Below are 16,544 nucleotides of genomic sequence, written 5' to 3'. Positions count from 1 at the left end.
TGGCATAGGTGTATATATGCTCTGGTTTCTGATTTCAGGAAAGGACTGTTCTAAAATAGCTTCTGAAAATCAGCTAGGAGACTTAAACTCTGCAGGGACTCTGGATACTGAGAGATTGGTGGGGTGCCTGAAAATAACTAAATGGGTTTGGTCACATACTGGCAAGTGAACAGGAGCAACTTCTACTTCAGCTATAATATGTTTATATGGGTGGTGCTAGTCTTACGTGACTGTTTATTGGAACTTGATTAAAAAAAAGTAAAAAGCTGTCATCGGGCTATTTAGGTGCAGACATGAAGGATAAAGATTTTTGTGGATTTAACTTTTTTGTCGTAAAATTTCTGGCCTGTAGTTTTCTCTGTATTCTAGAGGACCGGTATTTTATCTCACTTAGCCTGTTAATGATGTGCTTGAGATTTTATTTTCTGGTTTCAGGTCAAAGCACTGAAATTGCACTGCCAAATGCTGTCCACAGTACTCATTAGAACTTGGGAGGATTGGGAGGGAAAAGAGAGAGACATTGTTTGTTCAAATGTCAGTATAAATTAAAATTGTCTTTCATATAGTCACATAGAAGGTCTTCTTGACAGCAGTGTGTCATGCCATAACATCTATTTCAATTTTATTTCAACTTTACTTTTCAAAGGCATAGCTGGAAGGTCTGATTTTATATCAGACCTGCAACCAGTATAGTTTTTTTGCAAGACCACTAATACCCAAAGTGGATGCTTAAGTTGATATACTTGCATAAAGAATTTATACAAGGCAAGAATATCATCCTTCAATGCAAGGATAACTGAGTATCCTTCAGATATTTTGAGTCATAAGATCTTTTCAACAGACTTACTTAACACAGAGTTACTTTTGTCATGCTTAGAGGTATGGGGATTTTGATTTTTTTCTTCCTGCTTTTACAATTTTTTACCTGGAAAGAAAATCAGAAGTGGAGCAGGAAGCTTCATAGTTGCTTCTCTGGTCATCATGGTAATACATATAGAGTCTATGATAAAACAGTGTTTTCTCATGTGTCAACAGTTTCAGGTTTATGCTGGTTTAGAGCCATTCTGAGGGCCCCTAAATTCCATGGTGGTGTCATAGATAACTGTGACGGCATTAGTAGATAATAAATGTTTCTTCAGTAGTTTGCAGTCCAGTGAATAAGGAAACAGTATTTCCTGCATTGCAAGTTAGGTGCATAGGATCCTGTTTAACAACGTACCTCCTCATCTTCTGTTTCTGTCTTAAGAACTAGCTATACTTACTCCAAGGTGGAAAATAATTACAGTACCTACTGTGATGCTAAACCAGACACCCCAAAATGTGCGAGAGTTACACCACAGAACTGTTCTAGCTGTTTTATCTTAAAGAAGATAATGCTGTGATTACCTGTAAGAGAAAATAGATTAATTATACAGGTCTCCTGCACTGAGATCCATGTGACATTGCTGATTTTATTTACATCTTTCAGTATATTAGTGGTGCTTTTCTTCAGTAACCTTGCTGTTGTTTCTGCTACAGTTCATTGCCTCTGTGAGTCTTCATTCAGTGTCAAAGATAAACTCCAGTGAGTGTTTCTATTTAGGTTTAAACATATGTTAGCTGAGCAGATCCTATCAGTTTAGCTCTGTCAGCTACTGCTGTGAAGTAGTGTATTGATTAGAAAGTATTGGTATTGAATTACAGGCTTAACGTGGACTAAATGCCATTGTGATCCTTTTTAAAGAGTGCTTGACCTCTGTGCTCACTTCTGAAGCATGTACAAAAGCTGTAATGCTGCACAGCTTCTGGTCTGAACAGGGAACCCTTCCTCAACTGGAACCCATGAGAAGGCTGGTTGCTAAATAACTAATTAGACTTTTCAGTTAATATAATGCCTTTTGAAAGGAAAATAAGTCGTTTAGTCTTCCTTGCCCTTGTCAGGATTTTACGTACTTTTATGGAGAAGTACTTTATATCTGCCTCATAATGATAGCAGAAAATAGAGATTAACACCAGAAATATGTAAAAGACTTCAAGTTGATTAGAGAATTTCTATTCAATTTATTTTTGCCCAGATTTTATCTGAGGAATCTCAGGTTAATTCCAGGTACCAGCCAAGCAGCAATGTCTCTTGAATACTTGTCTCCCTTTGCATTCTACCAAATTTCCCACAGAGCAGATTTCTGGTTTTAAAATTACATGTTTTAAGGCTATGTTTGTAACAACACACCTGTATGTTTTATGAGGGAATAGCTTCACACCTGCATGGCAAGTGAGAATCATGCATCGAGATTGCACATTTCAATCTGAAAACATCGGAATATTTATTTTCTTGTTTGTAAACTGAGATTAATGGGAAAAGTACCAACATATGTCTCTTTATATACACAGACTGTAAAGCTTAATTGATGAGTGTGATGATCAGGAAATGTACTTTATAAGGTGATTTATGCAAACACTTCATTGAACCAAGTCTGCTATACTCTGAGAAGCCAAAAAAAGGTTAAGAAAAAACCCAAACCTAGTTATATAATTGATTCTACTTAGACTTTTGTTCATCTGTTTTGCCACAAACCAAACCTATCCTTTATAAATTTCTTCATAAAATGAGTCAAAATTCTTCAAGATTTTGACTTCTTTGTTATCAAACCTCAGAATTTCTAAGCCCCAAAGTCCTTCAAGACTGAGTATTTTCCCTGTTGGTTAACAAAATTTTCTCAGTTCAATGGAAAAAAAGAGTTTTTCAGAAAATCAGCTTTGATGCTTAAGTGATACTTACGTGGGACCTTTTCTTGTCCTCTAGTTGGAACTGAATTCACATGCTGTCAGAAAAGAAAAAAAAGTTATATTTTTGTATCAAGTGCAACTCCATGCATAAGATAATAGCTAATCAAAGCATGCCATTTTGTATTGTTTTGGTTTGGATAAATTACCTAGCACACTAAAAACATCTGCAAAATTTGTATTCATTGTTATAGGCCACAGTGCAGCTTACCCTTAAGTGTTCTCAAGATGGTATCTCCACCACCAATGCTTTTAGTTGAAACATTGTGCCCATTGAAATCAAAGGTAAAACCTTCTGACTGTAACCAAAATATTACTCTCTAAAATCTGCTGTGGTAAAGCAGGGGCTGCTTTTAGAGGTTTGACTAAACAAAATAGACTCCTTTTAGTTTCAGTGTGTCGCATATGTGTGGATCTTTAAATCCCAGAGAACGTGGTTTTATACAGTTTAGGTAAATAATGTAGCATATGTTGTTTCATTTCTGTAGTTTGGTGTATTTCATACATTTCATTTAATGAGCAGCAAAAGAGGTTTACAGGTTTCTTCATTTTGCTTCCTGGTAATTTGTTTGACAGCTGTACATAGATGCTGAACATGGAGTAGGTCCACTGTCAGCATATCTTCTATCTTCTCTTATGACAGGCATAAACATGTATGACACGTGGCCATACCTCAGTCATTTCCGTTTACTTCAATACTACATTTGTTTTAATTATTTTGGATCCTTTTCAAATTAACAGCATATCTGCACTGCCTTTATTTTGGATTTTTTTTCCTCCTTGATCACAACACAGTGTCCAGAGAGTAAGTCAAATTAACCTATTATTGTTCTGTGCAGCTATAACTTCCATCTTCTTTTTTTGGTAAGACTTTTTTGATTACAGCATCAAAGGTTTTTATCAGGTCAAGAAGCACTGTCTACGCCAGTTTTTCTTTGTTCAGGGCTGTAGCAGCAGAGCTAGAGCATTGTGTTTCAACAACGCCTCTTGAGAAGGATGAGCTGAGAGAAAGCTGAAAGTGAAACCAAGGAAACTAAACTCTATTCAAAAATAAAACTTGAAGTGGTGATTTTTGTTTGTTTATTTTTGATTCACAGATCAATACTTCTGCTTGGTCTTAAATACACCATTACATTGGGCATTGCAAGCATGTTCACTGGCAAAGGGACTGAAGTTCTAGTATAAGACAAAGAAACACACGTGGATTTTAAAGCTGTCTCTATAATCATTATAAGGGATTAATGATAATTCACCATGCTGTTTTCTGCTTCAAATACAAACCACAGTAATTTACATGCCTTAGAGAGCCTTCTCTTGGCCCTCCTATAAAGCTGAATTTGAAGTTTCTTTGATAGTATTATGGATTTCACTTTGTTTTTTCTTTTCCATGTTTTTCCTCTTGCCTTCCATATTATTTTAAAATGCCAAATACTAAATTGTAAACTGAGAATAAGATACGTAGTTGGTTTTGAACTGGTTTTTTTAAAATCATCACTGAGAGCAACGTGTGACACAGTCAAAGTAATCTCATCGGTGTTGTAGGCTAGAACAAGATAATTACGTACGTGGTTACAAATGTGAGCCTATTCTCTGTGAATGGATTGAATGCTCTACCCTTGTGTTGTAGTGTGGTCCCTCAGTGATGCCAAAGTGTTAGCAGTCATTAAAAGAAAAGCAGTACTTGCTTATTCGTTGAGAGACAGATGTCAGACATGTACTCTGTTTCATTGTATTTTTTCTCCCTTTGTGAGAGGGCAGTTATTTCTCCCGTTCCTTCTTATTATCTTAGTTAAAGAAAATTAGCTTTATTTTTAATGTCTTTATGCTGTATTTTCTGTTTGCCTTGCTAAAATAATTAGTAACTTCCAGTAGATAGATAGATATATATTAGTAATGTAATACGCTAAACAGTAAGGAAGGAAACATGTTATTTCCTACTTATGCTTAGATTCTCCTAAAACTATGGAAGAAAATAATGAAGTATCTGATGTTTTTTTAAAAGCTTATAGTTACAAGGCTTTCTAATGTAAATACTTTGATAATTCCTGGTTTGGGCCCCATGAGAGAGGAGCTCTCAAAAAAGGGGTGCCTTGTAAATCCAGCCAAAGAAAAATAAATAGCTGTTTCTGTGGTAGAGGTCTCATTTAGTAAGTCATTTTGTAAATACAGTTCAGCACTCTGTTTTTTCTTCTCTTTCTTGAATAATCCTCATATAGCTATCTCGATTTCAAGACCAATTTTAGAAAATTATGTTTTCAGTTTTATGAACAAGAAAAGATACTATGAACTGTGTTTTCTTTGTAATGAGTATATCTGTAAATTATTCTGTGATGTTTAAAGTGATGATCAATAAATAATGATCTTTGTGTTTTCATATATCATACCAATAGATGTAGCAGGTGCGATTCTCTTATGGCCACATGAACTTGCTGGGAATATGCAAACCAATGAAGTTGTACTAGTTATTGCCTGTTTTATTGAGTTTGATTTTGGTTTTGCTTCCTTTTCCAATGTGATTACTGAAAATCAGACTGAGCCTTCATTTAAAATATTTAATCTCTAGCATATCCTGGAGCACAAACATTTCTTTTTGCAAGCTTTAATGTAATTGAATCTGTTAAATGTAGATTTTCATCTGATCCAACTGGGAAATCTGTGGGTTTGTTATATGTATTGAGTCTTCAACTCTCGGAAGTGCTGCTGTATGCTGTTGATTGTCACTGAAAATCAGTGAGTTTTTCTTAATAGTAGTTCAGACACATTCATTTTTTTAAGTCTGTTTTTCTTTCCTGTATTTCAGTTTTCCAATTTGACACTGAATTCTACATCAGTGGACTTGCACCTATCTGTGACCAGCTTGTTATACTTTCATACGTAAAGGAGATCTCCGAAAAAACGGTAGATTTTTTATCTCAGAGTTTCTTCACAACATTAATTTGCCCTGTGAGTTGGGCCTTAAACTAGTCATGCAAATTATCTGATTATCTGAGAAAAAATTTGTAGTCTGCTGGTAGTGAACAGTTCTTGAAACGTCTCTGATCTATAAAACAAGGTTAGTGGAGGTGATGTTGAAGACTAATGTGCTTACATTTCAGAAATCATGTTTGGGTTCCTTTTTTTCTTGCAGAACACAGAGAAGGTCTCTAGCTAGCCCTTCTTGCTTCTTTTTCCTTCCTTTCTTCTCCCCTGCCCCTTTTTATCTCCTTTTCTCTCTTTCTTCCTGATGTTTCTGCACCAGAAGAAATGAAGAATCTTGTTTAGCCATAAGAGGAGCTTGCTGACACTGCATCTCAAAGGAAATGAGAGTAGTGAAGTTGATCAAGTCAAGCAATAAGAGTTACTGCGGGGTGAAATGAATGATTGTGAGCGAGTGGCATCATTGTCTCCCTTCTAAGATCTGTAGTTGTGTACACCCAGATCCATGCGTGGATAGGTAGAAATTAGAGTTCATGTCAGTCGTTTTCACTGTGTGCGAATAAGTGCTGTGTCTGTCTCCAACATTGATTTCATATTGCCAAATAAAAGGCAAGGCAGTGGAGGAAATCCTTGAAGCTGTGGTGTGAGAATGGCAGATGCTCTTGATCATCTCTTTGATAAGCATGTCTTCGTTAGACAACCATCACCATAGTAACCTTAAGAAACTGGGTGCACAAGTTGCTAGGCAATGAAATGCTGTAGGTTCAAACAAATGCTCGAGCCTTCTGAAATCAATGGGGTTAGCTTCTAGTTCTACGTCAGGATGTCAGATTATTATTTATTTATTTATATTAAGGACAAAAATAATGTCACAGCAGTGTTTCCCAAAAGAGTCAGTGCAGTAGTCCTCTAGTGTGGGAGAGTTGGTGAAAAAAAAAGGAAAGTAGGCATATGGGATAAGAAGGGGGAGGAAAAGATGGATTGAAATGCAAGGGAGCAAGGAAATTGGGAAGCCACTGTTAATGAAAAAGGAGCTAGTATAAAGGAGGTAGTGACTGCTAAAGGTTAAAGTCATTTTAATTGCTTTAGGAAAGAAAGATGAAAAGGGAATTTCAGGTGATATAATGGTAATTGAACATAGGAAAAAGTTTTTTTCATGTATTTGCTTTTAATTAGCTTTTTAAACAAACTCCAAATTTTGTACTTCACTAACTTCTCAGTTCTCTGAGAAGTAGCTGTAGAAGGAACAGAAGTATGATTGTCTCTGATGGTACATCTTTGTCCTGTTGTGATGGGAACTCCTTAGTGTCTTGGCTCACTTGTCTTGATAGTGTGGAGCCCAAACTGCCTGAGCTTGCAGCAGAATTGTTGCTCGCTAGAAATGTCCTTTGGTTACAAGGAACACTGGTCTTCCTACACTTGATTTCACAGCTTGCAAATGACAGCTTCCTACTTATTACAAATTGGATCTCAGTTGAACTTGCTTTGAAAGTTTTTTTTGTTTTGGGGTTTTTTTTCATGGAACAGTTAAATTGAGAAAAGACCCAAGTGGTGCTACTTCCAAATGGGTAGGTTAGAGCTGTTTAAATTCACTTTCTGTATGTCCTTGCTCTTTCATTCGGTATTTTGCTATAATTCACAGCCTGAAGTAGAAAATATAGGATTGTCTTGGTCCTTGACTTAATTAAAAATGCAGCTAGTTGAAGACAGCAGTTTCCTTTGGACAGAAGGTGAAAATCCATGATGTCATCTTACCATAACTACCCACATTGCACTTGAAAGTTCATTTACTCTAAGTTCCTCAGAACAGCAAAGGTTTTGTATTATTCTCAGATTAATTTTTCCCTGCTGCTGCTGTCTGCTTAAAATCAAACGCCAGTTAAAAAAAAACAAAAACAAATTCATCTTGATACCAGAATATCATTGACTCAGAGCTCTGTCCTTCAGGGCATGAGCCCAACTGGGTATGGGTTCTAAATTGTTCTGTTGCTTGTTGAATGAAGCAACTGATAATCATCTGTGATAGCCCTGAAAACTTCTGTGACCAAGAGCAGAAAAGTAGTGAGAAAACTCAGGGATAGGATTAGACCTATGTCTTGTCTGTACCTCCTTCTCCACACTGATCTCTTCAACAGAAGCAATCCAAGAGTAACTTGGATTACTTGGAGTAACTTTCATTTGCGTTCCAGATGCAATTACTCTGTGGAGCACAGCTTTGCAACTTGTATGATTTGCAGCTGAGTACCCAGTGCAAAGTACTGGATCTTTGTGAATGTTTGCAGCTGTTGAATTTCAGCCTTGTTTGTAGATGACCACCAGTTGGTATTGCTAAGGTAAATAATGTAGGAAGCAACTAAGATGTTGTTTTCTTAGGAAGTGGAGTGTTGTGCAAGGCCTAGACTCGATATTGTACAACCCCTACCTGAGTCCTGTGAAGAAATCTCTTCTGATGCACTAACAGTACGAGGATTTCAGGAAAATGAATGTCGTGATTATCATCTAGGTAGGTATTCTCAATATTGTTTTGTTTTGTTTTCATACCTTGCTTAAAAAATACTTAATTTGGGAGTACTTAGCCTCCTTTTTCATTTTTATGTCCTTTTTTTGTCATCTCCTTGAATAGCTGTAACTGCTTACGACACCAAAGTGTAGCGTGGAAATCAACAAGAACTGGTCACATGAAAGAAAACAAATTTGTGTATTTAAACATCATGATTTTTAATGCCATCTCTTAGGTCAGACATACTGGAGAAGGCAGAAGTATATATCTCATGTAATGTCCATTATTGTGGAAGGCAATATCTTTGATGGAGATTTATTCAACATGTGATCCATAGGAGCTTTTTACACAAAGGGCTTCAGGAATAACGAAATGAGTGGCACAATGTTTGGAAAAGCTGCTTTAGAGGGAAAGGTTGAATAAGTGTCATTTCAACAGTAAGATGCACCTGGGTCAGCTTAAAAGGGGCACACTGATATTTAGCTTCCCTGTACTGACAAAGCTGCCAGTTATATAACAGACATCAAAACTGATAAAATTGAGTGAATAGGAACTGGATTTTGGCAAGTTCCACCTAGAAGATAGGTTTAATTATGTAACAGGAAGGGACATTAACCCCCGGCACAACATACGCCATCTTTTAGTTTTCTGATCTATATGTTGCAGCTCAGAAAAATGCGTGGCAAAGCTGATGCAGAATTCCTTGGTGAAAATTATGTAGCCTGTGTTATACAGAAGCATTTCTTCTGGCTTTTAAAATCCATGAATCTGAATTTTAAGCATCTCCTCTGGCAGCATGCTTCAAATCATAGGCTTGGCAAACCTCTCTGTGTACATATATGCCCTTAAGCCACTAGAAATATAGTGTATCTCCTCCTGACCTCAAAAACACCTGTGCTGCTATCAATAGAATTGGGGTTTCATTATACATCTTCCAAAGCAGAACATTTATGTCCACAGCTGTACTTTTACGCTTTATGAATATTCTAATTTACCTGACTAGTCTAAATGTTTTGTATGGCTTTAAGACAAGCATTATTTTGTGAATTGCTTATCACTTCAGGAGTGTATTTGTATGCGTTTATAGAAACTGATCTGGACAGTGAGTGGTTTTCTCTTCTGTACTTACAAAGTATTGGTGTTTCTTCATGGTTCTGTCCAAATGGTAACTATTCAGAACAGTCATCTTCTGCATTTGATTTTACCTTTTAGTACTTTTTCTTTGAGTTTACTCAAAAATAAAGGCTTATGGTATAAGAAAATACATTATACATACAGCCTTAACTTGCAGCATTGCAAATGCATTGCTGTAATGATGTGCTGTATCCCCAGGGGTTATGGCATCTATCATTTATGCTTTTGATGGCCTTGACCTTGATGGGAAGGATAAGTTTATTGCAGGCTGTGTAGTGTAATAGTCCTCTAAAAGTATAATAATGGGTTCTAAACCATCATAAAGTTTACACATAGTGGATGAATCAGAATTTGCAATAAGCTGTAGTGATTTTTTGAAAGATATTTTGCCATTTAAACCAGTTTTAATTTATTGGAGAATACAGCTTCCAAACAAGTGTGTCCTGCAGGAGTAGCCTTGCTGTCTTCCTTGCATTTCCTCTTTTTAAATTCCCCTCGAGGGTGTACTAAAAAGCAGAACTTTACTTAAAGAAAATATAATAATAGTAAAACTGTGTATGCATTTGCAGAGTATTCGGAAGGTGAATCACTTTTTTATATCATCAGCCCAAGAGATGTGGTTGTGGCTAAAGAGCGGGACCAAGATGACCACATTGACTGGCTTCTTGAAAAGAAGAAATACGAAGTAATTTTTACATCATTCTTTCCTTCAGACTTTCCTTGTTTGGAAATTGGAGTAGGATGATGGATTTTGCTAGGTCATTTGGATTGGACAGTTTCTGTTTCTACAGTCATTGACTAAATGCTTGTAAAGGGTGGGAGTTAACTATACATCCCTCCATCTCTTACAGAGTTAGTCTTACTACTGAAACAACTAATCAGAATTTCACCCAAGTGAGGTAGCTGAATTAGATGTTGAAAATACTGCTCTCATCATCAGTTATGAAATGTATTAGGTGACACTGAAAATTATTAAAGCTGGGTTTTGGCTTTAGAACAGTAGAAGAGTTAATTAATGAGCTGTGCTTCGAAAAGTAAAATACTATGGGCTCGAACTGTAGCTGCGCATGCTGAAAGTAGTGTTGCTCACAATAAAGCTGATCCAATATTAAAAGACAAGGGTATACAGCTCTCTTGGAAAAAAACAACATTTGGTTGCATAAATGTTGGTGTGTTTAAGTATGTATATCTAAAAACCTAAAATAATAATAATAATAAATTCTTACATACCATATCAACATGCACACAGTGGTCTGAATGCTAATGTCCTACGTTTGTTGACTTAGAACATTGGTTATGATGCATAAAGTTAACTTGCAAATTCTTATTTATGTGTTGTTGTGTGCCCATTGTAAGAAAAAAAAAGAAGTGGAAAAGCCATTCAGCATGTATTGCTTTTGCTAATATAATCATGATATTTCTCATGCAGATTTGTTTAAATCCATGTGGATGCTTTTGCATTTGAATAGCAAACTTGTACGATGAGTGCAGTTTTGCAATATATGTAAATCACGGCACTTGGTCCTTGAAGACTCCAGTAATTTGCAAGTGACAGCTCTGTGTGTGCCTTTATGAAAGCCATTCAAGTTAGTAGATAGGCGTGTTATGATGTATCTTAAAGGTTTCATTTTTATTTGTAAAAGCACCAGCTTTTTTTTCTGTACATTTGAAAATGTACTTAAATGACACTTAAATATAAATCATTCTGACTGGAGAAGACATTTGGGCTGGGGAACTGGAAGTTAGCCTCCCCCCATTCGCCCCCTTTCCTGTTAATTTTTTTCACGGGTTTTGGTAGTGAAGTGGTCTCATTTGAAAATGATCAAATCTGATTGCATTGTGTGTTTTGTTGTAATCTTGTGGTTTGATCTTAATACAATAATGTAGAGTGAACCCAGATGGAAACAAAAGTAGTTTTCTCTTTGCTTGACTGCTTTTGTTTGGGTATGAATTCAAAGCTGTTCATCCAACCATGGCATTAAAAATTCTAGTGCTTCAAACACCCTACTCTGAAAAACAGTTGATTTATACAATTCTAGAGCTTTCTGTATTGAAAGTTCGTGTATTTGACTAGTATCTCTGTTCTCTCCTTTTTGAATATAGGAAGCTTTGATGGCAGCTGAGATCAGTCAGAAAACGATAAAAAAGCACAAGATTTTGGTAAGACTCAAAACTTCTATTCAAAACAAAATATCTTCTTTCTTTTAGAATGCTGTAAGAAGCAACAAATAAATTCCCTGTTTTATACAACACCAGGCAATAACTGCTAGGCATACTCCAACTAGCATCTGATTTTTCTTGGTTTCAGCTGCAGAACAGGAGTGTTAGTCTGTGAAACATCAAAGGATCTGCATTTTATGAAGGTGCTGTTGTCACTGATAGGAAGATAATTCCATTTCTCTGATTGCTGATAGGGGTTTTTGTTTGCTTTTACTTTTGTATTAAATTTACTGTTGTTTGAAGTAACACACACAATACAACAGTACTGCACTATTAGAGATTGCAGGCAGCAGTGACAAATTTCTCCTTAACTTATACCCTGTACATGTGACAGGGTTTTGTAAAGAGTTTAAGAGATGCTCCTTTTCTCACGTATAGTCATTTCCCATGTTTATAGTTCCTTTCACAGAGCAACAAAGGGTATCAGTGTTTAAAACAAAAGGGGGAATGATGTAATAGACACAAAAGCATCACTGATTTTAGCTTTTGTTTGTTTGCTTTTGTCTGAATTCACTAATACTGCTGCTGCTTTAAATTGAAATTTGTACAAAGTGTTCAAAGATGTGTTTAATTTCTTTGGCCAGATTACTGATGTAATAAGCACGCTGTATATCAGTATGTCTTAAAAAACTTTTATTCTTGTGTAGTCCAGAATTTGAATCAGGATTTAAATGGCATACCTATCACAGAGTTTGCACTTAACAAAGCTGCTCTGTGACCCTTGCAAAAGATGTAAAGAATTGTTAAAGGAGGTCCTGGAGGAAAGAAAGAAAACAAACCCAAACAAACAGGAAACAAACTAAATCCAAAAAACCCCACAGCTTTTCTTGTGGTTTGCAGAAATTTGCTCTGCAATAAATGATTAAATTCAGTGAAATACAAGCGTTTTTGAGAGTTTGGTCTCTAAAGCAAAAGCCAACAGAATGTGTTGAGGAAACAAAATGTTGACACCAATCCTTAAGTGGAGGATTAGTGGTACACTGATTTAAAACTACTCATGCTCTCACTACCTAGTGACACCACACTCAGGATACCTGACAAGTCTGGTAGCCTTGGGGGTTTTTCAGATGGCAGTAATTATCACTGCTGCTCTGCACCTCTTTGAGCAGAGCACAGACATCCTAAACAACCAGATCTACATCCTTTCCTTATACATCTCTGCTCACTGGGAAGCTGGTCCACAGGAGAAAGAAGATTTCTCTCAGTCTCTTTCTTGAGAACGATGAAGTTGAAAATACGAAAGCAGTTCCTATAGTGTAATGAAATCCTAAAATCTTACGTATGTGCATTTTTTTTCTAACTTTGTCGTAGATTGACCAGTTGAAGTTGTTGCATACCCCTGTTCATATTCTACTAGGATCAGTACTGTCCTTCATATTGATCAAAAAAATGTTGTGCCTCAGAAGATGCCAATGTTTATTTTTTGTAAGAAACAAGGACTTCTTTTTCATTGTACAGCTTTGTTTTTTCTATTTTCCTCTTTTTTCTTTCTAGAAACAATGTGCTTTTTTTAGTGATGCGATTCTTAAGTTATGCAGTGAGTACATTGGGTTGTGTCAAAATGGACGTGAGTGTTGAGATTACAGTAGGAGGCTCATGCCAAGATTTTAATATATATTAAATGCCTACGAGAAACTTTTTACAACTGACTTGTTGAGAAGGGAAATTTAGTATGTAATAACAACTAATAATCTTGCTAAATTCTCAGTAATTCCTGCACTTTATTGAGCAGCACTAGGATTTATATTCTCAACCAACTTTTTACCCTCCTCTGCAAACTTTGTGTTGACAAAGAACATCTTATACAATGACTGATGGTTTTCTTCTTGAACTAATTCAAGCACTGCAAGATCAGCTATGCATTTCAAAAAATCCTTAATAATTAGGGGTGGTAGACTTCTCAGCATCAGTGAGGTTATGAGAAATATTTAAAAGAGCCCTGTGAGCAGTCTATGGAAGTATTTTGTGTTGACTGTTCTATGGGCCCTACTTGTAAAGGAGAATCAGGAGATACGCTCAGAGCCTTGATTTTCCAGCTGTGTGCACCGCTGTTATGGTAGTTCTTGCAGTAGTCAAGTAGTTCACTTCCAAACTTTTTTAACTAACTCTCTATTTTTATTCCCTCTAGGACATTGGCTTAGCCTATATAAATCACCTAGTGGAGAAAGGAGAGTATGACCTGGCTGCTCGGTAACCTAGTATTAAAGATCTTCTTTGCTGGCTGAAGTGTGTCTGTGTGTGGGGAAAAAGCAAAAACAAATTATTGTTTCTGAAGTATTTACAGATGTTGTTTTTCTGTGTGTTCTGGAGTTTCTGAAGTTTCAAAACATAGAGATGTATTGCAGTGCTGTATATGTTTTGCCTGTAGTGACCTAAAAGTTAATGTAAACTTTAACTGGAATTGAGACATATATTTTGAAGGTAAGTCTTGACTTTTCAAAGTCACACTAGATTTTCAAAACTAAGGTTTTCTTTGGATTTTGATAAACTAAATTTATTAGTGTGTCATTGCATGTAAGACCATCAGAAAATAATTTGGGTTTGCATGGGTATAAACAAAAATGTCAAGTATGAGAATCTAAAGTAAGGATCAGAAATTACCCAAGGTTTTTGTTTTCATGTATGTGCAAGAGTAAGCATATCTTTTTAACTGTTCAGTTTTTCTCAGCTGAGATTTAAAAACTTCACTCATAAAGCTGATGGAGAGGGTGGCATCTCTGCCCATGGTGTATAGGTTTTAAGTAGATGATGTTTACACTCCCTTCAAATCCAAACCATTCTATGATTCTGTGAAAGCTAATATGGCCCTAATCACTAAGGCCAAATACATAATAAGCAGTTAGTCCTCTTGGATGCAACACAATTTTAGGGCTTGAATGGAGGAGAACCTGGCATACTCAAAGTGATGATTACCAAAATAAGTCACTCTTGCAAGTGCCATGATAAGGAGAATAAGAAAGGAATCCTTATAGTAATGCTGTCACATTTGTATGACTTTCTGTACCTACTTTTGTTCTCATCTCTTTCATTTTCCTACCAGAAAGTGCCAGAAAATCCTTGGCAAAAACACAGAACTCTGGGAATTTGAAGTTTACAAGTTCAAAGAAATAGGTCAGCTTAAAGTAAGTTAATTTCTGTGTCTGCACTCAAGTAACTTGTATGCTGTACTGACTGTTTTGACCAAGTATCTAAAGCATCACATTTAATAGCCCTGTTCTGGTATTTCTGCCCCAGATTTCTGTTTCTAGACAGTTGTCCAATTGATGTGTATAGTCTTAAAACAAGATTGGAGACATAGTGCTATGTATTTTACTTGTTGGCAGTTTCCATGTAAAAGACCCACCCCCGAGGCTTTTACTTGCAAAGATGCTCACAGTTAAATACATCTTTCCCATTTACTTTTCATTCATTTCCAGTATGTCCTAAAAATCCTACCCTAAATCTTAAGGAAAATAGACTCTGTGGGTGCCAGTCATTCTGGCAAATCCAGGTCCCTTGCAACTTTAAGTGTCAAAGAATTGCAAAGCAACAGTGAAGACCTATGCTATGTGCTAGAAATGGTGGTAAGAAAGAGGAGCAGTCTGCACTGTCTTGTGTTTTCCCTAGTCACAAGCCAGCTACTGCAACAGTACACATTTAATGTGAGATTCTCAGTTAATAAATTGCCCAGGACATAAAGCCATAGTACTGTCACTGCTAAACCAATTGAAAACATTATGCACACTTCCTTTGGTAACATATGTACATATACTTCTGAATTTTATGTCTTCCTATTCAAACTCAATGAGCCAAAAAGGAGATATTATTAAGATCTCACAGCATGCAGTCCCTTGCTGGTTTTGAGCTTTTAATTCTGTTCAAAGACCAAAAGTGTTTCAGCATTAAGAACTGCAGAACTGTCTGACTTCTGTTTTAGAGCCATTCCAGTGCAAAAACAGCCTTGCCTTTAGTATGACTTCTTTGTGGTTTGGTGCATTCTTTACTACTTTGGAAGATGAAAACCTATGTTTCTGTTTCTTTATTTCAGTCCAATAAAGGACCTGAATGCAGGTACAGGTGAATTTTTGATACTCTGCTTCTTAGTCCTTTGGGGTTCATTTTGGTTTTTGGCTGCAAATGTCTGGAAAGGATATTTGTCTTGTCTCCACTTATGTCATCCAGCAGACAGTAAAATATAAAAATATTTGCAGGTTTGTTGCAAAAGCATCTCTACTCAATTACTGCCTTTCTAAACAGTTGGCTGTTTTCAGGTCTTAGAATATCTTTTTTCTTCTTAGAGCCTAGGCCCAGGAATTCTCAGAAAAACATGAGATGCAGTCCATTACATTATTCAGCTTCAAGTTGCAGTTCTAGAAAATGCCCACCTTATTTCAGTATTTCAGTCGCATATAGCTTTTCCCAGATTTCTGAAGATGTCTGAGTATCATAAAGGATGAACTAAATTAAGCCAGACCTAACTGAAAGGGTCCTTGTAATGCTTGGGATCACTTATGGGGAATTTTTACCTACTTATGTGATTTGCAGATACTAAACACCGTATTGTAACTGGCCTATAATGGCTTTAAGCCCTGATGAGGAGACTATTTGAGATGTGGAAACAGAGTTTATTTCAAAAGAGAATTTTCTTGGAAGAATTTGCACTGTATGTAAGTTGTTGCCTGAAATCTGATGTTTCGAATCTAGCGTGATTTGCCAATAACTAAGGTGACAGTAAACTAAAGGCTTAAAATTTCCTTCCTGCACAGAGGAATTAGTGATATCCCAGTGTCAAAGTCTGTGGGGTGAGTGTTTTGTTTGCATGTGATTTTAGTGGGTTTTTGAGTGTTCCGTACTAAGTGGTCCTGTTTGGCTACCAAAGGTTGCATTTTGATATCTTGATGTCTCTCATGTCTTCAGTGAATGTCATCTAGCAAACCTCATTGTGGAAGTTTCAAGATTCTAGAGCCTTGCAGTGATCTGTTCCTCTCCTCCTCCAGCAGTGGTGGCTTGAGGGAGTTACATGCTTGTGCTC

The 16,544-nt window shown here is 36.4% G+C and overlaps 1 protein-coding gene across 3 annotated transcripts in view; it reads left to right on the top strand.

Moving 5' to 3' along the window:
* VPS41 (VPS41 subunit of HOPS complex) overlaps positions 1 to 16,544 on the top strand; it is a 114,305-nt gene that overhangs the window by 70,056 nt on the left and 27,705 nt on the right. For 2 of the 3 annotated variants that reach the window (XM_042042889.1, XM_042042888.1), the window contains exons 11-16: positions 5,564 to 5,706; positions 8,053 to 8,182; positions 9,883 to 9,998; positions 11,417 to 11,473; positions 13,662 to 13,723; positions 14,574 to 14,655. In XM_042042889.1, coding sequence (XP_041898823.1) covers positions 5,564 to 5,706; positions 8,053 to 8,182; positions 9,883 to 9,998; positions 11,417 to 11,473; positions 13,662 to 13,723; positions 14,574 to 14,655 — 590 coding nt within the window. The remainder of the gene's footprint in view (positions 1 to 5,563; positions 5,707 to 8,052; positions 8,183 to 9,882; positions 9,999 to 11,416; positions 11,474 to 13,661; positions 13,724 to 14,573; positions 14,656 to 16,544) is intronic. The other variant, XM_042042890.1, reaches the window with a different exon arrangement.

Source organism: Corvus kubaryi, unplaced genomic scaffold (assembly GCF_017639235.1).
Source record: "Corvus kubaryi isolate FWS band 111438036 unplaced genomic scaffold, C.kubaryi_AGA036_p1.0 37398, whole genome shotgun sequence".
Taxonomy (NCBI): Eukaryota; Metazoa; Chordata; class Aves; order Passeriformes; family Corvidae; genus Corvus; species Corvus kubaryi.
Note: the sequence above shows the minus strand (reverse complement) of the source record. Positions and strands in the feature narration are given on the sequence as shown.